This window comes from Oryctolagus cuniculus, chromosome 11, assembly GCF_964237555.1.
Source record: "Oryctolagus cuniculus chromosome 11, mOryCun1.1, whole genome shotgun sequence".
Taxonomy (NCBI): Eukaryota; Metazoa; Chordata; class Mammalia; order Lagomorpha; family Leporidae; genus Oryctolagus; species Oryctolagus cuniculus.
In genome coordinates this window covers 121,012,885-121,039,783 of record NC_091442.1, presented here as the reverse complement: position 1 = coordinate 121,039,783, position 26,899 = coordinate 121,012,885, and the positions used below count along the sequence as shown (strand labels likewise).

At 64.2% G+C, this 26,899-nt stretch overlaps 1 protein-coding gene across 3 annotated transcripts in view; it reads left to right on the top strand.

Annotated features, from left to right (window-relative positions):
• Nucleotides 1-1,745: 1,745 nt before the first annotated feature.
• Nucleotides 1,746-26,899, top strand: part of CELSR1 (cadherin EGF LAG seven-pass G-type receptor 1) — a 114,059-nt gene continuing 88,905 nt past the window's right edge. For all 3 annotated transcript variants that reach the window (XM_051828133.2, XM_051828136.2, XM_051828135.2), the window contains exon 1: nucleotides 1,746-5,798. In XM_051828133.2, coding sequence (XP_051684093.2) covers nucleotides 2,249-5,798 — 3,550 coding nt within the window. In that variant the 5' untranslated portion in view covers nucleotides 1,746-2,248. The remainder of the gene's footprint in view (nucleotides 5,799-26,899) is intronic.

The window sequence follows — 26,899 nt, the reverse complement described above, 5'->3', positions numbered from 1 at the left end:
GCCACGGCTTCTCCCGGAACCCCAACCGTGCCCCTTCCCCTCTGCGAGCCACTCTCTGCAAATGCTTGGGGTGGCCTGGGTCAGTGGCTTGCGGGTGCAGCTGGAGCCCCTGCAGGCTGTCCGCTCCGCCCCTGTTCTCTGCTGCTGTGGGCACGCGTGGGGAGAAGCGCAGGAAGCAGGCACGCCGAGCTCCGTGTGTGAGCCCGGAGAACACCCCGTCCCGTGTTTCCTCATCCTTGGAGCGCTTGCGTGCACTAAGTGGGGTGCTGGGGCTGGGCTTCCGGGGACACGTATGTGCACGGAATCGTCTTCCAGTCTCTGGGCCCCTGGCTAACCGGCTGTGTGAGCCTTCCTTGAGCTCCGCCCGCTCGCCCTCGGGACCAGGAAACCTGTGGTTTGCGCGCAGCCCACAGGTGTCTTATTCCAGGAAAGCGTGCCCACACCTGAGCCCAGTCCCGGCATTTGCATTGTTTACTTAAGCCCAACCCACCCTATTTAAAGCTCTATAGCAAATAAGGGGGGGGGGGGTCTCTCTGGTTCCAGAGCCCTCACCAGGGTGTCCTCCAAGCCCTCAACTCCGCCCTCTGATCCAGTTCCTCAGGCAAAGCCCCAAGAGGGGTGGAGGGGTGGAGGGGCGGAGGGGCGGAGGGGCGGAGGGAGGCTCCCAGCACCTGCTGGGGTCCCGTTACCTTAGGGCGCTGACTGGCCCCTCCCTGCGCTCTCCACCCACTTCTGCCAACAGGAGCTGCCAGTGGGGACCCCCAGGGCTGGAAGTTCCCAAGGTGAGGCTGACTTCAGGTCTCACACTCACTGGCAGAAGACAAGACACCCATCTCAGGGACTTGGGGCAGGATGGGCCAGGTGGATGACGTGGGTCCCCAAACTCCTGCGCCCCGGGCCCCATTCGTTGCCCTGGGCTAGGACCGACCCTCCTTGGTCAAAAAGCCTCTCCCCGCCACGGAGGCGCCTTCTTCCAGCGGGAGCGCCCCCTGCTCTCGCTCCCAGGCACTGGGCAGCTCCCACGGGCACAGCGAGCTCGCTCCGGAAGCCCCCTGCCCAGGCCGCGCTCTTCCGGAGCCGGGGGACGGGCCTCGCTGTCCCAAAGGTTCTATCCTCCCCTCCCCCTGCCCCGCGCTCTTCTCCGCGGGGCACGGGGCGGTGGCAGCTGCAGCCCGGGCCCCGCGCTCCCGCCGCTCCCCCTCCAAGTCCCAACGTCCGCCAGGTGCTTTTCCTTTCCATTTAAAAGTTCCGCTTTCATCCAAGCGGGACCGAGTGCAGGCGGCGGCCTGCTGGGTTTCAAAGTCCGGGGAAGCGCGCGTGTCGGAGCGAAGCGGCTTTTCAGCCTCGGCGCGTTCGGCAGTAAAAGCGAAATCGCCCCCCGCGGCCACCGGCCTCTTACCGGGGGCTCCCTGGCCCCCGCCCCGAGCCACCGCGCGCGCGCAGCTGGGAGTCGGCGGTCTCTGCGGATCGGTTCTGCGGGGCGGGGGTCGAAGCTGTGGCAGAGCCCGAGTCCCCGACGAACGCGGAGCCGCAGCCCCGCTGGCAGCGGCCACCGGGGGTCCCCCAGCTCCGCCTTTCCTGGCGCGGCCCTCTCCACCCAGGGAGGCCGCAGGGGAGCGGGCCCGGCCCCCAGCCTCCGCCCCGGCCGCGCCCCCGCGTTTCCATAGCGATCAACCCGGCGCGCACCTCGGGCCGGCTCCCCCCGGGGCCGAACAATGAAGTGCTGGGCCGGGGGCGGGGCGGTGCCGAGCCGGGGGCGGGGAGAGCGCGGGTGGAGGGGGCGCAAGCCGGTCGCACCGCCCAGGCAGCAGCCGGCCACGGGGGTCCGCGTTGCGCGGAGCGGCCCAGCCGGCTTGGGGAGCGCAGCCCCCGCCCCGCCCCGCTCCCGCCCGCTTCCCACGCCCGCCCCGCCGAGCCCGCGCCGGAGCCACCTGGAGCCGCCTGGAGCCGCCGCCGCCGCCGCTGCAGGTTGATGCGCGGCGCACTCCCGGGACGCGCGGAGGAGCCATCTTGAAACGAACTTGGCAAACTTTCGCAAAGTGCTCTCGAAGTGGAAGCTGCGGGGGAGGCCGGGCGCTCGGCCCCCGGTGTCCCCGCCAGGGCCCCCGGGGAGGCGGGGCGCGGGCCGCCCCGAGGGCCTGGCGCCGGGCGCGCGGGAGCCGCCCCCCGGTCGCGCCGAGTGGATGCGGAGGCGCGCCGGGTGCATGGATTGTGCTCGGGGGCCCGGCTCGGGCTCGGGCTCCCGGCCATGGCGCCGTCCCCGCCGCCCGTGCTGCCCTTGCTGGTGCTCCTGGCCGCCGCCGCCGCCCTGCCGGCAATGGGGCTGCGAGCGGCCGCCTGGGAGCTGCGCGTGCCCGGCGGGGCTCGCGCCTTTGCCCTCGGGCCCGGCTGGACCTACGCACTGGACGCCGCGCGCACGCCCCGCGAGCTGCAGGAGATGCTGGACGTGAGCCGCGACGGGCGGCTGGTCGGGCGGCGGAGCCGGCCGGGCCCCGGACCCCGCGGCTGCGCGCGCCTCGGAGTGCGCCTGCTGCCGCTGCAGGTCCGCCTGGCCGCCCGCGGCGCTCCGGCCGTGCTGAACTTGCGCCTGCGGGCGCGAGCCCTCGGCCCTGGCTGCCGCGCCCGGCTAAGGCGCCGTCGGGCCCCGGGCGCAGAGCTGCGCGCTCAGGCCGTGCTCTCGGGGGCCGGGCCCGGCGGGGCTCACTGCTTCCCGGCCGCGGGCGACGGCGGCGCGGCCACGCTTCACTGGGCACTCGCGGCCCTGACCACCTTCCCCGCCTGCCGCTGCCCGCCGCACCCCGGGTCCCTTTGCCCGCGCCGCCGCCTCTGCCTGCCGCCCGGCGGCTCCGCCCGCCTGCTCCTGCTGTGCGCCCTCCGGCGCGCGGCCGGCTCTGTCCGGGTGGAGCTGGCTTTGGAGGCGGCCGCGCGGGCGCCGTCGGCGTCGCCAAGCCTGGCCCGGGCCGGGACCGGGGGCTCCCGACGGGCCCGGCGGGGCGCGGGCGGCAGCGCGAGCCCGCAGTTCCCGCTGCCCAGCTACCAAGTGTCAGTGCCGGAGAACGAGCCGGCGGGCACGGCCGTGATTGAGCTGCGCGCTCAGGACCCCGACGAGGGCGAGGCCGGGCGCCTGAGCTACCAGATGGAGGCTCTGTTCGATGAGCGCTCCATCGCCTACTTCCTCATTGACTCGGCCACGGGGGCTGTGACCACCGCCCGCGCGCTGGACCGTGAGACCCAGGACACCCACGTGCTCAAGGTCAGCGCCGTGGACCACGGCTCGCCACGGCGCTCGGCCGCCACCTACCTCACTGTCACGGTCAGCGACACCAACGACCACAGCCCGGTCTTCGAGCAGGCCGAGTACCGCGAGCGCGTGCGGGAGAACCTCGAGGTGGGCTACGAGGTGCTGACCATCCGCGCCACCGACGGTGACGCGCCCTCCAACGCCAACATGCGCTACCGCCTGCTGCAGGGCGCGCGCGGCGTCTTCGAGATAGACGCGCGCTCAGGCGTGGTGCGCACGCGGGCCGCCGTGGATCGCGAGGAGGCGGCGGAGTACGAGCTGCTGGTGGAAGCCAACGACCAGGGCCGCAACCCGGGCCCGCTCAGCGCCACGGCCACCGTGCACATCACCGTGGAGGACGAGAACGATAACTACCCGCAGTTCAGCGAGAAGCGCTACGTGGTGCAGGTGCCCGAGGACGTGGCGGTGAACACGGCCGTGCTGCGGGTGCAGGCCACCGACCGCGACCAGGGCCAGAACGCAGCCATCCACTACAGCATCGTTAGCGGCAACCTCAAGGGCCAGTTCTACCTGCACTCGCTCAGCGGGAGCCTGGACGTCATCAACCCGCTGGACTTCGAGGCCATCCGGGAGTACACGCTGCGGGTGAAGGCACAGGACGGGGGCCGCCCCCCGCTCATCAACTCCTCGGGGCTGGTCTCTGTGCAGGTGCTGGACGTCAATGACAACGCCCCCATCTTTGTGAGCAGCCCCTTCCAGGCGGCGGTGCTGGAGAACGTGCCGGTTGGCTACTCCGTGCTGCACATCCAGGCCGTGGATGCGGACGCGGGGGAGAACGCCCGCCTGCGCTACCGCCTGGTGGACACCGCCGCCCCCGGGGCTGGGCCCGAGCCCTTCCCCTTCCAGGTGCACAACAGCTCGGGCTGGGTCACCGTGTGCGCTGAGCTGGACCGCGAGGAGGTGGAGCACTACAGCTTCGGGGTGGAGGCCGTGGACCACGGCTCCCCGGCCATGAGCTCCTCGGCCAGTGTGTCCATCACGGTGCTGGACGTGAATGACAACGACCCCATGTTCACGCAGCCCGTGTACGAGCTGCGCCTGAATGAGGACGCGGCGGTGGGGAGCAGCGTGCTGACCCTGCGCGCCCACGACCGCGACGCCAACAGCGTCATCACCTATCAGCTCACCGGCGGCAACACCCGAAACCGCTTTGCGCTCAGCAGCCAGAGCGGGGGCGGCCTCATCACGCTGGCGCTGCCGCTGGACTACAAACAGGAGCGGCAGTACGTGCTGGCCGTGACCGCATCGGATGGCACGCGCTCCCACACGGCGCAGGTCTTCATCAACGTCACCGACGCCAACACCCACCGGCCCGTCTTCCAGAGCTCGCACTACACGGTGAACGTCCGCGAGGACCGGCCCGTGGGCACCTCCATCGCCACCATCAGCGCCACGGATGAGGACACGGGCGAGAACGCGCGCATCACCTACGTGTTGGAGGACCCGGTGCCGCAGTTCCGCATCGACCCGGACACGGGCACCATCTACACCATGACGGAGCTGGACTACGAGGACCAGGCTGCCTACACGCTGGCCGTCACGGCCCGCGACAGCGGCATCCCGCAGAAGTCTGACACCACCTCCCTGGAGATCCTCATCCTTGACGCCAACGACAACGCGCCCCGCTTCCTGCGGGATTTCTACCAGGGCTCCGTCTTCGAGGACGCTGCCCCGTCCACCAGCGTGCTCCAGGTCTCCGCCACGGACCGGGACTCCGGCCCCAACGGCCGCCTGCTCTACACCTTCCAGGGCGGGGACGACGGGGACGGGGACTTCTACATCGAGCCCACATCCGGCGTGATCCGCACCCAGCGCCGGCTGGACCGGGAGAATGTGGCCGTGTACACCCTCTGGGCCCTGGCCGTGGATCGGGGCAGCCCGGCTCCCCTGAGCGCCTCGGTGGAGGTGCAGGTGACTGTCCTGGACATCAACGACAACCCCCCCGTGTTCGAGCGGGACGAGCTGGAGCTGTTTGTCGAGGAGAACAGCCCGGTGGGGTCGGTGGTGGCGCGGATTCGCGCCCACGACCCTGACGAGGGCCCCAATGCCCAGATCATGTATCAGATAGTGGAGGGCAACGTGCCTGAGACCTTCCAGCTGGACCTGCTCAGCGGGGACCTGCGGGCCCTGGCCGAGCTGGACTTCGAGGTGCGGCGGGAGTACGTGCTGGTGGTGCAGGCCACGTCGGCCCCGCTGGTGAGCCGGGCCACGGTGCACGTCCGCCTCATGGACCAGAATGACAACCCGCCCGTGCTGCCCGACTTCCAGATCCTCTTCAACAACTACGTCACCAATAAGTCCAACAGCTTCCCCACTGGCGTGATCGGCCGCATCCCCGCCCACGACCCCGACCTGTCCGACAGCCTCAACTACACCTTCCTGCAGGGCAATGAGCTGCACCTGCTGCTGCTCGACCCGGCCACGGGGGAGCTGCAGCTCAGCCGCGACCTGGACAACAACCGGCCGCTGGAGGCGCTCATGGAAGTGTCGGTGTCTGGTGAGTGACCGTTGGTGGGGGAGGAGCGGCTCCCCGCAGGCCGCCCTGGAGAGCCGCAGGCACCCGCCAAGGGCCCCGCCTGGCGTGCCGGGGCGCATTCGGGCAGGGCCCGGGCCGCTCTTTGGGGATTTGCTGCCTCCGGTTGGATGCTGGGGGCGTGCTCCCCACCCAAGCCAAGAGGCTGGGCTTGCGTCAGCAGTTCTGCAGGGAGCAGGCCCGGGCCGCTTCAAGTTCAAGGCCAAGGCTCCTCGGTGCTTTTGTCAGCGGGCTGGGGGCTTCAGAGGAGACCTGCTGTTAAACCTGCCTGGGGCTTGTCTGGGTGGATGGGTTCGCTGCATGATGGTCTTTAACGCGGCGAGCCGCGCTTGGCTGTCTGGGAAGATCAAAAGTCACTGCCCACTCCATGTGCCAATTAGTTCCCGGGTGGGACCGTTGGGAACTGCTGGACGGGTTCCTGAGTCACCCTGTAATACGGCCGGAGTTCCCCGGGCCTCACTGTCCTGTCTCCTGCAGATAATGACGATCGGGCTTACGGGCACTCGCCTTTGTGGGAGCTTTTGAATAGCGTAGTCTCGTTTGATCTTAACTTCTGCTCCTGGATACGGCCTTATAATTTGGATGTGATTTCAGACTTGCCCAGGTGAGCCGTGGAGCCAGTGTGAGAACCCTGTGTGCCCGCTCTGGGGCCAGAGGCCAGGAGAAAGGAGGGGGAGACCCCGCTCGGCTGCCCGGTGCTTGGCAGCATAGAGCCGGGCCTCCACGCTGGCTGGCCTGGGGTGCCAGGGCCGGGGGTGGGTGGAGGGTGAGGCATTTGGGAGACTCAGAGGAGAGAGAAAGGTTTAGCAGAGGGGTGGGGGACAAGCCCCGGCTCTGTGAGAGGGCCTGCCTGCCCACCTGTCAGCCGGTGACCTGCCTGGTGTTTGTGAGGTCAGAATCCCACCAGAAGGACTCAGCCTCTGGGCTGTTTGGGTCAGCTTTTCCCGGAGTTGAAGAAACGCTAAGTTAGTGGGGCACAGTGTTGCGGTAGGGACCTGGAGAATTACAAAGTTAATTTTCTGATTTGTCTCTGCAGCTCGGCCGGTTCCAGCTGTTTGCTCTGTTGTAGTGTCTGGAGCTCTTAGGCTGGGTTTGAAGCCAAGCCAGTGAGTGTTGGCTGCTTAGTCTCTGTTGGGGTTGGGGGGGGGTTGTAAGATTGGGTAGGGACGCGTCTCTCTCTGCTGTAATAAAGCAGACTGGGAAATGTTTTTGATACAAGTTAGTTGGTGAGATGGTAGGGTTTTGATTTTACCAGGGCCAGAGTGCGTTTGTGGGGTCAGGTCCCTGCTGGGGACACGTGTCTGCCGCCTCTGGTGTGGCCCTACGTCACCCCCACAGCCATTGTGGGAGCAGTGGAGCTTGGTTGCTGAGGGGGCTGCCACGCAAGTGGTGCGGTTCGCCTCGGCTCGGCTGGGCATCTTGTGCCCCCACCCCCCGCCCCCACCCCCACCCCCACCCAAGCCAGGCGGCTGGGGCTGCGTGCAGAACCCCAGAGGCTGTGATTACGGTTGGCGGGGTTCTGATGATCACGCAATTTTCTAGGCTGTTGCCCCCTACCCCGTCATTTCTTCCTGTGAGGTCCTTTTTTTTTTTTTTTTTTTTAAGATTTATTTATTTATTTGAAAGGCAGAGTTACAGAGAGGCAGACGCATAGAGAGAGAGAGAGGGGTCTTCTATCCGCTGGTTCACTCCCCAAATGGCTGCAATGGCCCGAGCTGTGCCAATCTGAAGCCAGGAGCCAGGAGCTTCTTCCGGGTTTCCCATGAGGGTGGAGGGTCCAAGGACTTGGGCCATCTTCCACTGCTTTCCCAGGCCATAGCAGGGAGCTGGATCAGAAGAGGAGCAGCCGGGACTTGAACCAGCACCCATATGGGATGCTGGCACTGCAGGTGGGGCTTTACCCACCACGCCACAGTGCCAGCCCCCTGTGAGGTCCATTTGCAGATGAGAAAACCAAGTGAATTGTTCAGCATCACACGGCCAGAGAGCAGGGGCAGCAGGGGTCAAACCAGGACAGGGACAAAACTAGCCCGCCTCTTACACGGCTTCTCCTCCCTAAGGAGAAATTTTGGGGGAACTTCTTGCTGCACTAAATTATTCCGGTGCCGGATGGGTGCCCTGCTTCCCAGCGGGCAAGTCGGGGTGTTGCAAACACCCCCAGACCTCGGAATGCACCAGGGCAGCAGCCCACTAAGAGGTGCAGCTCCCAACGGCACAGAGCAAAAAGGTCAGCCCTCAATTCACGAGCGGCGGCTCCGGGGGTTTTGTTCAGGAACAATACGGGGAGCTCTTGTTTCAGACTCATTCCCTGTCTCTATGGGTTGTTACTGGCCTCCTTGCAGGATTTATTGCCGTACCCTAGAGTCTTTGATGCTTTATTGCGCCCTGGAGCTGCTGTCCCAAGCCCAGCAGGCAATTAGGTTTTGTGGGAGCCTGCAGGAGAGGCGCCTCCAGGGGCTGCTCACCTGGGGGCGGGGCCTGGGGGCGTGGGGGGGGCGGGGCCCTGAGCCTGGCCCAGGGTTTCTGACTGAGTGGATCCTGATGGGATCAGGCAGCCTTCCAAGGACAGAATGCAACTTGAAAAACTTTGAAATCTGCATAGAGTGAAATGATCTAAGACCTGTTTTTATAGGTGATGGCTTTCGTATGAGATAAGGACATTACACTTGTTTTCCTGTGCAGTGTGGCTGTAACCCCATGGGAAACTACGGTGTCCTAGAGATTTATTTATTTGAAAGGTAGAGTTACAAAGGTAGAGGGGGAGACAGAGAGAGTCATCTTCCGTCCACGGATACCCCCCAAATGGCTGCAGCAGCTGGGGCTGGGCTAGGCCGAAGCTGGGAGATCTATTTGGGTCTCCCACAGGGGCGCAGGGACTTTCTCAGGCACATTAGCAGGGAGCTGGATCGGAAGCGGAGCAGCCGGGACTGGCACTGGTGCTCACATGGGATGCTGGCGTCACAGGCGGCAGCTCAGCCCGCTGCACCGCCGTGCCGGCTCCAACGCTGACATTTTAAACCCGCCTTGAACACCTGTGTGCCTGTGGGTTTAGCGCTGTAAGCCGTGCGTCCCAGAACTCAGCCGACCGTGCAGCAGTGACATCTCCGCCTCTCTGCTGTGTGGGGCGGACCTGAGGATGTGGGAAAGGAGCGTTGCCCGGTGAGTCACTCAGACGTCTGCGGCTCTGGAACAACAGGGTTGAGCAACCTCTGTCCGTGTGCTTTGGTGGGGGTGGACGGCGTGCAGGCGGCGGGCTTGATAAAGTTGCACACAGGCTACCTCAGTGACTGAAGATTGCAGACAAGGGGCGGGGAGCTGGCTGTCGTGCCAGGGTCATCAGGATGCGGGTTTCGTGTTTTCTGTGACACTCGCAGTGCAGCGGAGGAGTGGCAGACCTCACGTCACTCCAGGGGTTGAGCTGGATTCCTGGGGACACGAAGCGTCCCGGCACAGTCGGGCACTTCCGGCGACTCCTTAACCATCCTGGGGGCTCTGCTAACTCTTCAGAAACACTGTTCTGTTATTAAGCACCTACTGTGTGCAAGGCCCTGGAGGGCCAGCACGGCCCCTGACCTGGAGTGTGGCTGGGGAGAGGCGTGTCAGGGTGGGGAGCTCCTGCCCGGTGGGATCCCCGAGTCTGGTGAGGGCTGGGTGGGTCAGCAGAGGGGTCAGCAGGCTGGGTCCGGGTGGGGGAGGGCTTGGGGCTCGTGCCAGGCCCGCAGGCCTGCTGCTGATGGGCAGGTGGCTGTGGGCAGTGAGAATGGAGGCCAGGTGGAAGCCGTCACGGGGGTCCAGGAGGAGGGGTTTCCAGGATGGGGGTCAGATGGGAAGGTGATGGCTGGGGCACTCTGTGCTCCGGGAGCTCTGCCCGGCACTGCCTGTCTGAGCAGGTTTGGTTTTCCTGCCGCCACCTCGTGACGTGGAAGGGGTCTTTGTCACTTCTATCTCAGAGATGAGCAGGCCACCTGCTTGTGGCGGCAGCAGTGGGATTGGAGCCCGGAGGGCAGCTCCTGAGATGTTTTCTCCCAGCCTCTGCTTTCCGGAAAATTGTGGCTCTGGGGCGGTGACGGGGCGGGAGGGGGTGCATTCGCTGGGCCGGGGGTCCTTGCAGGGAGAGTGGCCCTGGCCACTTTTGGGCCCCGTGTGGCTGGGACACCTTTCTGGTGCCCATGAAGAGGAGGGGACGTGCAGGTCTGGACAAGGAGACCAGCTGGGGCCATGGCTGCAGGTGGCCAGCACAGCACGGGGGTGACCGGCGAGAGGGTGTTCACGGCCTGGGGCTGTTGGCTTGGACTTGGGCGCCGCTGCAGGGGACGTGGGCTGTTGGTACAGGCCCCGGGCCAGCCCCTGGGACGCCGAGGCCCGAGTGGCCTGTCAGATGGCGAGGGCGCTGCCATGTAGCTGCAGTGGGAAGGACCCCAGGGGAGGGGGCCTGGGGGTCCGGGGGCAGGGGCGGGGCCCGCAGGGGTCTGCCATCAGGAGCCAGAGGGTGGAGGTGTGATCTGAGTTAGCTGTGGCAGGGCCTTGTGCTCCTGTGAGAGCTGGAGCGGACAGGGCTCCGGGCCCTCTGCAGAGCGGGGACGTGGTCACTGGGGGAAAGTAGATGGGGCCACGGCTCAGAGGGAAGGAGGCTGGCCTCGGGGACGAGGGAGCCCGTGGTGCCCCAAGGCCAAGCTGCAGGCCAGTGGTCACCAGGTGAGTGCCCACGGCTGTCCTGTGACCCCAGGGCCCGCGCAGGGGTTCATCTGCAAAGCACTGGCACCTTTTGGGGGCATCAGAGTGGACAGGGCCGTGTTCTCGGTGTCGGGGGGAGGCTCTGTGTGGCCAGGGCTGCTTGTGATAACTTTCACTTGTCTTCAAGTGGTCAGGCTGGGAGGTGGGGGTGGGCGAGCCGGGGGGAGGGGGCCTGGAGGGTGGAGGGGCCGCAGGCAGGGTGCCAGGCCTCCGTCTACTCCACCTTCCAGCTAGCGTGACGGGAGACTCAAGGCACAGGGACCAGTGCTGCGGTGTAGCGAGTAAAGCCGCCGCCTGCAGTGCCGGCGTCCCACATGGGCGCTTGTGTCCCGGCTGCTCCACTTCCCGTCCAGCTCTCTGCTGTGCCGGGAAGGCAGTGGAAGAGGCCCAAGTCCTTGGGCCCTGCACCCACGTGGGAGACCCGGAAGAAGCTCCTGGCTCCTGGCTTTGGATGGCCATTGAGGCCATCTGGGGAGTGAACCAGCGGATGGAAGACCTCTCTCTCTCTCTCTCTGCCTCTCTGTAACTCTGCCTTTCATCTAAATACATACATACATACATACATACATAAATCTTTTAAGAAAAAGTCCAGGTAGAGTAGGAGGCAGGTGAGACCCTGGCGAAGTCCCTGAGCCCCTCGGTGGGAGCCAGTGATGGGGGAGGGGCTGGTGTTGTTGGTGATGCTGAATAAAGTCCGGCCCCGGTGGCAGCCTGGGAGAGTCCGTGGGGTTTGGGCTGGTGGCGTCCATTTTGAAACCAGGTGGCAGAAGCCTTGGGGAACGGGGTGGGGGGGGGCCAGGCCCTGGCAGCGACCTCGGTGCCCGGGGTGGGGCGTGTGGCCCGGTGCCACAGCCCTGCTAGCACTCAAATTCAAGCACAAGTAGATTTTATCATGTGGGGCGCAGCGTGTGGCACATACGCGTGAGTTTGGCATGGGGTTTGCTGTTTGCAGCCTTGGGGGAAGTGGTTTTCCAAGGGTTTTGCACAGGTGCACGGGGCTGCCCCGGGGTCCCTGAGAGTGAGCCGCACGTGGCCTCTCTGCTGCAGCACTCCCGGGGCCTCCTGCCGCTCTCGGGGTGTTGGTTTCGGGAGAAGACGTGGGAGGGTCAGAGAGGCCGCCCCGTGTCAGTGGCTGCTCGCGTGGAGGACAAAGGCCTCTCTCCGCTTTCCCCGGGGCCTGGGACGCGGTGCACAGTAGCTGCTTGGCAAGTCTTTGTGGATGATGCCTGGAACAAGCCTTGGGGGTGCCCCAAGGAAGAAGGGGATGGGGCTGCAAGCTGAGGCTAAGGGCTGCTGCCTCCACTCGTGGGGCCAGGGGAGCCGGCGGAGGAGCTGGGGATACCCAGCGGCCACTTTCGGTCCCCCTGCATGGCTGGGGTCCTGGGTCTGGTGAGAGGGGGGGCATTTTCCAGAACCTTGCAGGCTGAATCTTCACGCCTGCCGGGCCACGTCGTGGGTCCCTCAGAGCCAGAGCCCCCTTGGGGCTGGCAGAAAGGAGAGTCGTGCCAGCCCTGAGCTCACAGGCGTGGCCACGGCCCCTCTCTTCCCTGGGCCAGCTCTAGGGCACTGGGAGAAGATGTGCTGGCCCCTCTGTCGTGACCACCCCCGGCCACAGCCCTGGACCCCAGGGAGGCCTTGCCAGGCTGTTGCCTCTGCTCTGTCCACTCTTGGTCCCATGGACTCACTGCATCCCACGGCAGAGGCCCCTGCCTGCCAACCCTGCTGTCTTGTGGGGACCTGTCCTGCCCTCTGTCCCCTGCTTCCCTCTCCTATCAGTCAGGGGTCGGTGCCCCATGGTTCTGGCAGGGCTGCCATGGCGGGGGCCAGCCTTGGAGCCGGGTGGTGCATCAGAAGGTGGCCCGTGGTGGGGACACTGCCCCATGTGTCCTAGTGTGCTGCCCGCTGTCTCGGCACCTGCAGAGGTTGCCTGTGTCACCTCACATTTTATGGGCAAAGAAACTGAGGCTGGAGGGCTCATGGGGGCAGAGCCAGGCCCAGACCAGGGTCTCAGTAGTCTAAGTGTGCCGCATGGACTGCCCACCTACCCACCCACCCATCCACTCATTCACCCACCCACCCACCCACCCATGTATCTACCCACCCATCCATCTGTTCCTCCATGCATCTCCTCTCTTTTTTCTTCAAGATTTATTTATTTACTTGAAAGGCAGAGCCACAGAGAACGAGAGAGGTCTTTCTTCTGCTGGTCCACTCCCCAGATGGCCACAACGGCCAGAGCTAAGCCGATGCAAACCCAGGAACCAGGAGCCCCCTCGCTGAGTCTCCCACACAGGTGCCGGGGTCCAAGGGCCTGGGCCATCCTCTGCTGCCCTCGCAGGCCACAGCAGAGAGCTGGATCGGAAGTGGGGCAGCCTGGGTGCGAACCAGCGCCTAAATGGGACGCGGGCACCGCAGGTGGCGGCTTTGCCTGCCACACCACAGCACCAGCTCCTTTCTGTCTGTTCTACTCCTGGTTCTCTGAGGTTTTTTCAATAGTCTGAGGATTGCTTTTTCATATCTAATCTAAATGACACCTGGTTGAGGTAAGCTGTGCTAGGCGTGGTGGCATTTGGAGATAAGGAGCTGGCAGCGTTGCCCTGCCAGTAGCTGGTTGAGCGGGACCATTCTGTAGAGCGAGGGTCAGGGCCCTGCAGTTCTGGCCGTGTTGGAGGTGGCGAGCTCCCGGATCCCAGCGGCTGCCCTGCATGGGCTGGGTGCTGGGCAGGTCCCCTGGCTCAGGGGGAGAGCCCTCCCAGCACTGGAGGAAGTGGGAGATTTCTCCGCACGTGAGGCCTGGGTTGTCCATGCTGTCCAATGCTGACTGCCTGATGCTGGTCAAGTCCTGCCCGCCCTGGGCCTCAGGGGGCGTGGTCTCCTCCCAGGACCCCTCCTCCCCAGTCCCATCTTTCTGTAGGTTAAGGCTGGGAGAGGCAGAAACGCAGCCTGGGGGCATGACCATGACTGGGAGACTGTGTGCCGTGTTCATGGTAAATGCTAGGAAATTGTCTTTTTAAAACTGTGTGTCTTGCAAAGGCTTAATATCCAGAATAGACACATAATTCCTACACTCAACAACGGGAGAGCAAACAGCCTGATTAAATAATGGGCAGGGCCCAGTGCTGCGGCACAGTAGGTTAAGCCTCTACCCGCAGCGCCGGCATCTCATATGGGCACTGGTTCGAGTCCCGGCTGCTCCACTTCCCATCCATCTCCCTGTTAATGCACCTGGGAAAGCAGCAGAAGATGGCTTGGGCCCCTGCACCCGCGTGGGAGATCTGGATGAAGCTCCTGGCTTTAATCTGGCCCAGGCCTGGCTGTTGCTGGGAGTGAACCAGTGGATGGAAGATCTCTCTCTCTCCCTTAGCCTTTCAAATAAAATAAATATTTTTTTAAAATGAGCCAAGGGACTGGAACAGACGTTTCCCCAAATAGTAGCACACGGTGAGGTGCTGAGCGCCACCCATCCTTGGTGGACGTGGATCAGAACCCCGTGAGGCCCATCTCACCCTTCAGGAAGTCCAGGCAGAAGCAGCCGTGTTGGGAGGGCCTGGGGAGTCGCAGCACTTGAAGGCTGACCGGGAAACAGTCGGAAGATGAAAAGCAGGACCCCCCGGGACCCTGCAGCCCTGCTCCAGGTGTGCAGTAAGGGGCACCTGTGTTCAGAGCTGTGCTGTCCGCTGCGGCCGAAGCAGGGGAGCAACAGACACTGGGACAAGTGGCTAAGCACGGTGGGGCCCGTTCTGCGGTGCAGTGTCGGTCAGCCCGAGCGAGGAGGGGTCGTGCAGGCCAGTGTCGGTCAGCCTGAGCCAGTGGGGAGTCCTGGCACCTGCCACCGCCCGAGTGAGCCTCATGCTTGGTGGAATACGCTGCTCACAAAAATGTTTGTGGAGGGGGCAGAGAGCAGGACGGTGGGTGCCAGGGCTGGAGGGCCCAGCTCAGAGGGGCAGGAGGCAGGTCTGGGGGTACCCCGGCTGGGGGGGTCGACTCAGAGGGGCAGGAGGCAGGTCTGGGGTGCCCCGGCTGGGGGGGTCGACTCAGAGGGGCAGGAGGCAGGTCTGGGGGTGCCCCGGCTGGGTGGGTCGACTCAGGGGGGCAGGAGGCAGGTCTGGGGTGCCCCAACTCGGGGGGGTCAACTCAGGGGCGCAGGAGGCAGGTCTGGAGGTGCCCCGGCTGGGTGATCGACTCAGGGGCAGGAGGCAGGTCTGGGGTGCCCTGGCTGGGGTGGTTGACTCGGGGGCAGGAGGCAGGTCTGGGGTGCCCCGGCTGGGGGGGTCGACTCAGGGGGGCAGGAGGCAGGTCTGGGGTGCCCTGGCTGGGGGGATCGACTCGGGGGCAGGAGGCAGGTCTGAGGTGCCCCGGCTGGGGGTCGACTCGGGGGCAGGAGGCAGGTCTGGAGGTACCCCGACTGGGGGGGTCGACTCGGGCGCAGGAGGCAGGTATGAGGTGCCCCGGCTGGGGGGGTCAACTCAGGGGCAGGAGGCAGGTCTGGAGGTGCCCCGACTGGGGGGGTCGACTCAGGGGCAAGAGGCAGGTCTGGGGTGCCCCGGCTGGGTGGGTCGACTCAGGGGGGCAGGAGGCAGGTCTGAGGTGCCCCGGCTGGGGGGGTCGACTCAGGAGGACAGGAGGCAGGTTTAGGGGTGCCCCGGCTGGTTGAGTCGACTCGGGGGGCAGGAGGCAGGTCTGGGGGGTGCCCCAGCTGGGGGGGTCGACTCAAGAGGGGCAGGAGGCAGGTCTGGGGGTGCCGCAGCTGGGGGGGTCAACTCAGGGGGCAGGAGGCAGGTCTGGGGTGCCCCGGCTGGGGGGGTCGACTCAGGGGGCAGGAGGCAGGTCTGGGGTGCCCCGGCTGGGTGGGTCGACTCAGGGGGGCAGGAGGCAGGTCTGGGGTGCCCCGGCTGGGGGGATCGACTCGGTGGGGCAGGAGGACTCGGTGGGGCAGGAGGCAGGTCTGGGATGCCCCGGCTGGGGGGGTCGACTCAGGGGCAGGAGGCAGGTCTGGGGTGCCCCGGCTCGGGGAGGGGTGGGGGTGTGTCACGTGGGAGATGACATGGTTCTGGAGCAGGGTGGTGGTGCTGGCCGCACGCAGTGGGGACGTCTACCGCCTCGGGTGGTGTGAGCAGACTGCGATGTTACAGCCCCAGGCCTGTGCCGCATTCGCGGGAAGTCCCAGCACCAACACGCAGGGCTCCCGGCCCTCAGGTGCTGGAGGTGGGCAGGTGCCTCTCCACGTGGCTGCAGGCACCCTTGTCACCAGGGCTGCTGCGGCTGAGCTGGCTCCCTGTCCCCCGCTTACCAGGGCTGCTGCGGCTGAGCTGGCTCCCTGTCCCCCGCTCACCAGGGCTGCTGCGGCTGAGCTGGCTCCCTGTCCCCCGCGGGGCTCAAGTCGCCTTCATTCTGTGCATTTTTCTGAACTTTCCACCAATGACCTGACACCGTAAACGGCAAAGGGGGGAGGGCACTGAAATATAAATTGTGTGTTTGGTACGTGGATAAAATCTCTTCGGTTATTTAATTACACGGTCGGAGCCGCGGAGATGAGCACGTGCCATGATTCCAAGGCCCCAGGAGAAAGGAAGAGACCGCGCGGGCGCAGGCATCCAGGGAGGTCCAGCGCGCCCGGCTTCTCCCCTGCATCTGGGACCTTGGGTCTTAGGGTCCCAGGGAGGAGTCCCTGGGTGTCTCAAGAACTGCCCATCTCAGCCCAGGGGCCATGCGAGGGCCTCCCCAATTCCACCACCCCAGGGAGAGGAAGCGGGTGGTGTGATGGCTGGTGCGACTGCTGCTCCTTTGTGCGACCTGGGGGTCCCCTGCTGCTCTTCATAGTTAGTGCTGTCCCCGAGCCCTCCCTGCGGGACCACTGGGGACGAAAGCCGCAGGACCACTGGGGACGAAAGCCGGCGCAGGTACATTTAAGCAAACTGGCTTGATGGCTCCAGGTGTGACCGAGGATACAGGAGGAGGAGCAGGTGCACAGGTAGCCGAGTTCCCCTTTCCTCGCTGAGCTCCTGAGACAGCCCCAGCTGCCTGCTGTGGTGCCCAGCACAGGGGCCTGCTGCCCGCAGGCGTGCTCCGGGAGGCCAGCAGCCGTCTCCCTGGTGTCCAGGAGCCAGTGACATGGCCGTGGGGCCTGCTGCCCGCAGGTGTGCGCCGGGAGGCCGGCAGCCGTCTCCCTGGTGTCCAGGAGCCAGTGACATGGCCGTGGGAGCAGCCTGTCCCGCCAGCCCCCTCGCCTGAGAATGGAAATTTCTAGTGCATAGTTGAAAGTTTGGCCAAACCTTCAAAGAAGGGAGAGTGGAAAATATGAAGGTTTATTGTTCTGAGAGATTTCCTACCCATCTGTCCCAGGCGGGCAGAGGTCAGTGGTGTGTGTGTGGGACAGGAAGTCCAGTGGGGTGAGTGGAGTGTGTTTGCACGGGCATCTGTGTGTGTGTATGGGACAGGAAGTCGGGGGGTGAGCACAGTGTTTGTGTGGGCGTGGGGGGGGGACGGGGTGAGCACAGTGCGTGTGTGTGTGTGTGTGTGTGTGGGATGGGGTGAGCACAGTGTTTGTGTGGGCGTGGGGGGGGGACGGGGTGAGCACAGTGTTTGTGTGGGCGTGGGGGGGGGACGGGGTGAGCACAGTGCGTGTGTGTGTGTGTGTGTGTGTGGGATGGGGTGAGCACAGTGTTTGCACAGATGTGGGGGGGGGACGGGGTGAGCACAGTGTTTGCATGGGTGTGTGTGTGGGGGACAGGGGTGAGCACATGTTTACACGGGTGTGTGTGGGGGACGGGGTGAGCACAGGTGTGGGGGGGACAGGGTAAGCACAGGTGTGTGTATGTGGGGGGACGGGTGAGCACATGTTTGCACAGGTGTGTGTGTGTGTGTGTGTGGGACAGGGTGAGCACAGGTGTGTGTATGTGGGGGACGGGGTGAACATGGTGTTTGCACAGGTGTGTCGGGGGGCGGGGGGAGCACAGGTGTGTGTGTGTGTGTGTGTGTGTGTGTGTACAGGCCCCTCACTGTGAGTGGATGTGCCTGGGAAGGCAGGGCTGGGGAGCTGGGACGGGCACGTCGGTGGCTGGTTCTGCCCTGTGCCCCTCACTGCCCTGTGCCACAGGGAAAATGATAGTGCCCCTGCCGTCTGTTTTCAGGGGCAGCCAGGCCAGGGTGGCCCCCGTGGCCGCGCTGATGGCTTCAGGGTTGGAACAGCGTCTGGGTCCCTGGTTGGCTGCGGGGGTTTCTCTTGCACGTAGGCCTGTCGTCTCTTGAGCCACAGTGGACGTGGAGCCCCGTGGCCGCTGGGCTCCCTTGGGGCTGAACGTGTGTCTGGCCGTTTGGTCCTCTGCAGCCGCTGGACACTGAGGCCGTGGCGCGTGGGGCAGATGCCGGGCCTGGATCCTGAGTTCCTCTGTGCTGTCTGAGTGGGTGACTCCTTGCTTGAGAAAACAAGGTGGTGCCACGTGGCTTAGGCAGCCACGACACAGGCCTGACCGCGATTCCATGGGCAGTGGGGTGGGCATTGCTCCGTCCTGCACCGACCCTGCTGGAGCCCAGGCACAGGCCACAGCCGCCGGTTACCTGTCACCCTGTCACCGCCGCCTCTCACAGCCCGTGTGTGGCCTGCGTCTGCAGAGTCATTTGAAAACCTGCTGGGCTGTGCCGAGGAGCGGAGAGCACTGGGCTGTGCGTCGTCGTCGGGCGGCAGGAGGGGCCTGGGGGACGCGCTGGTGGAGCCTTTGTCCTTCTCCGCGCTCCCGTGGCTCGGGTCCGTGTTTCCCGTGTTCCCCCCTGCTAACACAGGGTCAGCCGGTTCACACCGCCTGGGTTTGGGGCTTGTGAGGGCTGGCTCGTTTACCTTTTGCTTCAAATTGTGGGGCAGTTCACTGACCCTGAAACTGCCGCGCAGGGCGCTCTGAGCTGTGCGATGGGGACGTTTGTGGGTGGTGGTGCTGTGCAGCTCTCCCTGCTGGGCGGCCCCAGGCCACTCCACTTCTGAAGTTGTATGCTTTTTATTCTGCATTTTGATACCATGTGGCATTATTCAAACTGAACATTCATCATTAGTTTTGGTCCACTGTATTATTTTTTAAAAATTGTGTATTATTGGCCGGCGCCGCGGCTCACTAGGCTAATCCTCCGCCTAGCGGCGCCGGCACACCGGGTTCTAGTCCCGGTCGGGGCGCCGGATTCTGTCCCGGTTGCCCCTCTTCCAGGCCAGCCCTCTGCTGTGGTCAGGGAGTGCAGTGGAGGATGGCCCAGGTGCTTGGGCCCTGCACCCCATGGGAGACCAGGAAAAGCACCTGGCTCCTGGCTCCTGCCATCGGATCAGTGCGGTGCGCCGGCCGCGGCGGCCATTGGCGGGTGAACCAACGGCAAAGGAAGACCTTTCTCTCTGTCTCTCTCTCTCACTGTCCACTCTGCCTGTCAAAAAAAAAAAAAAGTGTATTATTACATTATATTTCTTGAAAGAGAGGCAGTAAGAGATCTTCCGCCCACTGGGTCACTCCCCAGATGGCTGCAACAGCGGAGGCTGGGCCAGCTTGAGGCCAGGAGCCAGGAGCTCCATCCGGGTCTCCCAGGTGGGTGCAGGGGTCCAGATGCTGAGCCCTCACTGCTGCCTTCTCGGGGGCCGTGAGCAGGAAGTTGGGATCGGACGTGGAGCCAGGACTTGAACCCGGCACTCTGACGTGGGCTGTGGGGTCCCAAGAGGGGTCTGCACCACTGCTACTTTCTTTCTTTCTTTTTTTTTTTGACAGGCAGAGTGGACAGTGTGAGAGAGAGACAGAGAGAAAGGTCTTCCTTTTGCCGTTGGTTCACCCTCCAATGGCCGCCGCGGCCGGCGCACCGCGCTGATCCGATGGCAGGAGCCAGGTGCTTTTCCTGGTCTCCCATGGGGTGCAGGGCCCAAGCACTTGGGCCATTCTCCACTGCACTCCCTGGCCACAGCAGAGAGCTGGCCTGGAAGAGGGGCAACCGGGACAGAATCTGGTGCCCCGACCGGGACTAGAACCCGGTGTGCCAGCGCCGCAAGGCGGAGGATTAGCCTAGTGAGCCGCGGCGCCGGCCCACTGCTACTTTCTTAACCCAGACTGATCCCCGTGGGGTGGTCGGCAGGGCTGACCCTGACACAGGGCCCTCCTCCTGCAGGCTGCTGGCAGCTGGCTGGTGACAGGTGGCTGCTGGCCAGGCCACAGAGGCCCAGCGGGACTCCACGGAGCCTTGGTGTCTGTGTCCGAGTCTCCCAGCTCCAGGACCACACGCAGCTGGTGGCTGAGACCTGGGCCACTGGTCCAGCCTGGCTGCACCCCCTGGCCACTGTCCTGGGTGGGGGCTGGGCTCTCCTAGAGTTGCCCTCGCCAGGGGGTGTGGCCTGTCACCCAGGCTCCAAAGTTGGATTCAAGGTGAGTCCTTCTCCTTCCCCCCCTTTTTCTAAAAGTTTGATTATCTGAGAGTGAGTCATGGGGCGGGACACACACACACACACACACTCATCTTCCACGCACTCATTCACTCCCCAGGTAGCCGCAGTGACCAGGGCAGGGCAAAGCTGAAGCTAGATCCAGGAGCTTCCTCAGGGCTCCCACGTTGTTGGCAGGGGCCCAAGCACTTTTGCGCTGCTTTTCCCAAGCCGCTAGCAGGGAGCTGGATCGGAAGGGGAGCGGCCTTCCCATATGGGACGCTGGGTTGCAGGTGGAGGCTTTACCTGCTGTACCATGGCGCGGCCCCTCTCCTTTCCCCTTGATGGAACATACAGGAGCCCTTCTCCCTGGGGCCATGTGACCCGTGGCCGTTACTAGGGAGCTGTGCGGCCCTTGACTGTGTGGTTCCCTCCGAGAGGGCCCGGAAGAGGCCTGAGAGTCTGGGGGCGCTGGTGGGCGGGGCCTAGGGTCTCCCAGGCTGCCCATCCCAGTGTCCCAGAGTGTGACCCTGGGGCTTGGCCCTGCACGTCCCCAGGGGTCTGGGTACTCAGGGAGCCTCTGGCCCAGGCCACAGCAGAGGACGGTGCTGCCAGGCCCTGGGGACGTGGAGTTTGGAGTGGATGCCAGGCAGCCCGGCGCAGGTCCTGGGTGCCCACCCAGGCTCCAGGGCTGCACGGATGCAGGTGCGGGCAGGCCTCTCGGGGAGGGGCGGGGCGGACGCCCAGGGCTTCTCCTGCAGCAACTTGCTCTCCGCCGCCCGGCCCAGGGGATGACTCAGCCTGGCGGGCCCGCGGGGTTCACTCAGCTGCACGCCTCACTGCAGCCCTGCCAGCTTCCAGAGCTTTCCACGGGTCTCTGACGTGGGGAGCAGGGAGTGCAGAGTCTGGCACTGTCTGCAGAGGCACTGAGCTCGGCCGTGGCTTTGTCTTCACCTTCTGGGGGACCTGGCGGCGGCACTGAAAGGGTGGGGTGTCCCGGGACCACGTCCTCCATCACCCACGGCCCCGCCCATGGGGACTGGATCTGCTGTTGGCAGCCCCGAGCTCCCAAGGAGCTGAGCGGAGGGTGGCCCCTGGATGGACTGTTGGGCCCTGCTTGAAGTCAGACTGAGGCTCAGGGTCGCCTCGGCCGGCAGGGGACCCCAGCCCCCAGGGGAAGCGGGCGGGTCTCGAGGGGCCTTCCCCGCGGCAGCAGAGCAGGGAGGGGTCTGCGGGCTCGCGGTCATCCAGGAGGCAGCGCAGGCACTGCCTGGGCTCCAGGGCTTCCAGATGCGCCCCTGCTTCTCTCATCTGTCAGCCCCGGCCAGTGAAGCCCTGGAGGGGCGTGGTCGCCGGCCCCACTGCCCTGAACCCCGCAGGCCCCGGAATGTCAGGGCTTTCTGAGCAGTAGGTGCCTGGCCCGGGCAAGGCACAGTCACTGTTTGTTGAATGAATGAAAGACAGTATGCCAAGGAAACAGCCTCGTTAATAGCTTGCGACCACACTGTTGACAGGAGGGGGTTACCCCGTGTCTCATCCCAGCTGGGGTTTGGGAGCCTTGGTGGGCTGCAGGGAGCTGGGCCTGTGGGCCCGGGGCTGCCTCTCCCGAAGCTCAGCCACGCCCCCTCCTCACCTTCAGCGCCCCTCCTCCAGGTGAAAACAAAGCCAGAACCGCTGCCCAGAGGCGGGCTGTGTTCTCACAGGCACTGGGAGTTGCTTTTCGGTTTGTTCAGAGATACGCGCCCTCGCGCTGGAAAGTTCGGGCTGTAGCGGGAAGCAGGAATTCCCCGGAAAACCCAAGCCCCGAGTGTCCCCGTCGGCCTTCAGCGGTCATTCTTCTCCGCTGGGCTTGGGGCAGCAGTCCTGTGTCCTGGCAGGAACCTGACAGCTTCTCTCGCTTTGGAGATGCTGGGCCGTCCCGTCCTGGGGCCGCGGTTGTCATGGTGATGGGACAGCAGGGCCCTGGAGGACCTGCAGGGGTCACGCTCAGAGGGGGCTGTCCAGCCGAGGGTTCCCTGTCCTGGGCAGTGTCAGCTCGGAGCACTCGTGAAACAAGCCACATGTTGATTTCACACCAGATGACCAGGTCCTGTCCAACTTTGCCTTGATGGACGTGAGACAGACAGGCTGGCTTTGCCCGCCTTGCCTGCTGTGTGGTGTGGGTGCCCCTCACCCCCTCAGGCCCCACTTCAGCTGCCCATCTGTAGCAGGGAGTGATGACAGTGGCCAAGCAGGAGCCATGAGCACCTGCATCCTGAAGGCGTCACGTGGGCTGTCCTAGCCTGCTGGACCCAGAGGCTTCAGAGCTGGCCCAGCACCAGTTCCAGAGCGAGCCTGTGCGCATCCCTTGTCCTCCGTCCCCACCCACCCTGGAAAGGGGCCAGTTCTCTCCCCACCTCCTGTGTGGGAGCATAGCCCCCACCCAGGCAGGTGTCCTTGTCCCGGGAGGACGTGCCAGCTCTGTCACCTGTGCCCATGAGTGACAGGGAGGAATGAACGAGGGGCGGGGGCTTTGGGGTCACGGCAGCGTCTGAACAACCTGCTGGGTGCCTGACCCCTGGCCCAGCCCCTAACTTCGCCCCCCACCCCCGAGGCCCCCAGCAGCCGCCGCCTCTGCCCCTGCTCTCTGCGGCCAGCCCTCCTCAGAGCCTGCAGACCCCTCTCTCCACCCCCTGAGGGCACGGGTCTCTGCTCCAGCATTGGGAAATTGGGTCTGGGGTAGCCACTCAGCAGGGCACCTGAGAGCGAACAGAGGTGGGATCCGGGCAGGTGAGCCAGTCCTGTAGTGGGGGAGGAGCCCAGGCGTGTGGGGCTCTCAGGAGGGCAGAGAGGGCCTGGTGAGGACAGGGAACAGAAACCAGAACCGCCATGGGGGTGCCCCTCGCCCACCCCCCTTCTTTCCCCTGGCCGCCCGTCCCCGCCTCAGCTGCTCCTGGTCACTGTGTTTCGTGCAGCAGACGCAGGCGTCCACAAAGGCGGAGCCGGCCTGAGCCGGCCTGCCTGCCGAGAGCTTTCATCCAGTGGGCCGGTTGGTGCCCCAGGCCGACTCCCTGCTGTGGCAGGTGCTGTGGGCCATCGAGGGGGCCAGGGCAAGAACAGGATCCTGTGGGGTGGGGTGGGGGCTGAGAAGGCTTCCCGAGGTCAGGATTGTCGCCCGCACAGATGACTGTGGTGCCGGGGTGTGTGTGTGTGTGTGTGTGTGTGTGTGTGTGGCACGGGTGGGAGGGGCCCTGGCTGTGCTCTTCCTCCACGCGGGAGCTGCACAGCCTTGCACCGTGGCAGGGGCTCCCGGGGAAGGGGTGGCTGCCAGGCCGAGTGGCGGGCGGCTGCGGGCCTCAGTCTGGTCCCGAAGAGGATGGCCGCGTGGCCCTGGTGCTCATCGCTTAGGGCCTCATCCTGCCGCGGGGGGCCTGTTCTGTGGCATGTGTACCCAGCACCTTGTGGGCACCCTGGCCGGAGCTCCGCTATGGACCCTGCAGATCCCAGCCCTGTGCGGGCCCCAGGCACCTGGAGCAGCCACGGGCAGACACAGGGCACTGGAGGCAGGAGGCGGGAGCTGGGTGTGGACGAGTGCCTGCCTGGCTTCCTCCCACCGGCCAGCGCCTCTCCCTGAGCCGGCACTGTGCGGGGCCATGTCAGGTTCACGGCAGGGAACTTAACCTGTAGTGGGGGTCCCCGCACGACTGGATGGGGAGGGGGTGGCCTGGAAGGGGCCGAGGTGAGGGTGGGGTCCATGAGCACATCCCAGGCTTTGGAGGGGCTGGAGCCACAGCTGGAGCCCACTGGAATGAATCAGAGAGGCCCCTGGGGCAGCTCAGGGCGTGGGGTGGGGCCCTCAACCTGGGGACCCTGCCCAAGCACGGAGGAAGGACGCGCTTACCCGCTGAAGGGTGCCCATGACCGTGCCTCTGTGTAGCCCAGCAGTCACCTGGTCTCTGAATTCAGCGGGCGTCGGGCACTGGATGGAGGCTCTCTCTAGGGGCCTGGTGGCTCTGGTGGGTTCCGGTGGCACTCCCTAGGCGTCTAGGCAGTGCAGCACCCCCGCCGCCCCGGGCCCTGCCACGGCCTCTGTCCCTGCTGCTGGCCTCATCCAGAGAGGTCTTACAGGACGCCACTCGCAGCTTCTGCTTCTCTCGCTGTTCTGCTCCCTTGGGGGATGCAGGCGCCCTGCCACCTCCCGGAGCTCAAACGTGGGATGTTCTAGAAACATCTGTCTGCAGAAGTGCTCCTGGGAATGGGCGAGGGTCCTTGCTGGACTTGTGGGGCCCTGGGCAGGAAAGGGAGGGCAGAGGGCGGCCTGGGACTCCGAGGCCCGGCCTGGTCGCTGGTCGCTGGACACTTGGTGGGCTTTGATATGCAAAGGGGCACCTGGTCTGAGGACAGAGGGAGGACTAGGGTCCCCCACGGCTGGGAGGCACCGTACAGGGGGCTCAGCCATCTTGTGCACCCCCTTCCAGAACCCAGCCACCGTCATCAGCCGAGCCATTGGGCAAGGACGGGGCAAGGGTCATGTCACTCAGAAAAGTAAAGCGACCTTGCAGGAGCCCAAGCAGTTAGAAGCAGAAAGCCAGCGCTGGGGGTGCTCGCCCGCCTTTCTCCGCCGGAGGAGCAGGTGCAGGGTGGCTTTCTTGCCTTTTCCACCTCCAAGTGCACCTGCTTTGCAAGGAGGTGTGGTGCAGACTTCCCCTCTGGGGCGAAAGCCCGCCCTGCTCTCTGGAGGGCCCGTGGGCTGTCCGAGGGAGGCTGTGAGGTAGGAGGCAGAGTTGCATGCTTGTTGCAGTTTTGTTCTGGGCGGTGTGGTTTGTGTGTTCGTGTAACATTTGAGGTTATTCTGAGTAGTCAGTCTCCGTAGTGACATTATTTGTGCCAAGGGTTGGGAAGGTGACATTCTTTCTTTCTTTTTTTTTTTTTTTAAGTTTTTTATTTGCTTATTTGAGAGGCTGAGTTACAGAGAAACGGAGGGACAGAGAGAGGGGTCTTCCATCTGCTGCTTCACTCCCCAGATGGCCACAACAGCTGGAACTGAGTTGATCTGAAGCCAGGAGCCAGGAGCTTCTTCCAGCTCTCCCACCTGGGGCCCAAGCCCTTGGGCCGTCCTCTGCTGCTTTCCCAGGTGCATTAGAAGTGGAGCAGCTGGAGGTGGAGTAGTGCCTGGATGCGGTGCGATGCTGCAGATGGCTGCTTCACCCGCCGAGCCCCAGCGCCGGCCCCAGATTCTTTGTTATTTCTTTTCACATTAAGAAAGCTGGGGGAGTCAGTGCTGTGGCTCACTAGGCTAATCCTCCACCTGCGGTGCTGGTTCTAGTCCCGGTTGCTCCTCCTCCAGTCCAGCTCTCTGCTGTGGCCCGGGAAGGCAGTGGAGGATGGCCCAAGTGCTTGGACCTCTGCACCCGTATGGGAGACCAGGAGGAGGTTTCCTGGCTTTGGATTGGCGCAGCGCCGGCCGTGGCGGCCATTTGGGGAGTGAACCAGCAGAAGGAAACCTTTCTCTCTGTCTGTCTCTCTCTCTCTCTCTCTCTCTCACTGTCTGTAACTCTACCTGTCCAAAAAAAAAAAAAAAAAATTAAAAAAAAGCTGGGGACTGCGTCAGAGAGGATTGGAAATTCTCTCTGGGAAGTTCGTCTCCAAGTTCTTGGAAAAAAGCATTTAGATATTTCTCATCTGAGATGTTGAAGTATCAAGGAGGGAGTGAAGCTATTTTTAAACTTTTATTCATTTATTTATTCTATCTATTCGAAAGGTAGAGAGGGAGATGTCCCCAGGTGCCTGCAACAGCTGGGGCTGGGCCAGGCTGAAGCCGGGCGCCCAGAGTTCCATGCAGGGCTCCCCGTGCATGGCAGGGACCCCAGCGCTTGAGCTGTCCCCAGCTGCCTCACAGGGTGTGCATTAGCAGGGAGTGGATCAGAAGCAGAGCGGGGACTTGAACCCAGGCCTTCTGATGTGGGATGCAGGTGTCCTGAGCGACATCTAACAGCTCACCCCCGAGTGGGGAATGTTTGAGCCCAAGAAAGGACGCTTCAGTGCTGTCTTTGGGGAGGGCTTGACGAATACGGCAGCTAGTGTGCGGCCTTGTTTATGTGACCATCAGGCTCACTGCAGCCGGCCGAGCGCACAAGGCCAGCTCTGCCTGTGTGAGCTGAGGTCCTGAGCGCGGTGGATGCCGGGCACAGGGACGTGGCTGGCCACAGGCTTCCAGGATGGTTTGCGGCCATGTCTCAACCAGGGCTTTGGGATGCATTGGTGAGTTTTATTTTAAGGCCTCAAGCTGCTCACAGATGGGCCAGATATCATTACGGAGCTCACTTTAAGAAAAACGACAGGGCTGGCGCTGTGACCTAGCGCGTAAAGCCACCATGGTGCCGGCATCCCATGTGGGCGCTGTTTCAAGTGCCGGCTGCTCCACTTCCGATCCAGCTCCCTGCTAATGCACCTGGGAAAACAGCAGAAGATGGCCCAGGTGCTCGGGCCCCTGCACATGCGTGGGAGACCTGGCTGAAGCTCCTGGCTTTGGCTTGGCCTGACGCTGGTTGTTGCAGCCACTTGGGGAGTGAACCAGTGGATGCAAGAGCTCTCCCTCTCTCTCTCTGTAATTCTGACTTTCAAATAATTACAAATAAATCTGAAAGCATAAAAGGGAAGAAAATTGACATGTGACCAAGGCCTGCTTCGTCCTTTTTGTAAATCCCCCCAAAGACCAGAAGGCACGGGTGTGGGCGGGGCTGGCCTCTTCTCGTGTGACAGGTGTGGGTGTCCTGCACGCCCCTGTGGAAGCTCCCCGAGCCAGTGGCCTTTGTGCTTGGCCCCATTCAGCCCACTCCATCATCTGAATAAGCACAGAGGCCCTGTCACTGCCCCGTGGTCACCCATCAGCCATCCGCCGCCTGCACAGGGCCGCCCGTTTCCCTGGCTACCACCACCTCTGTGAATGCAGTCCCGAGCCTGGGGGGAGGGGCTG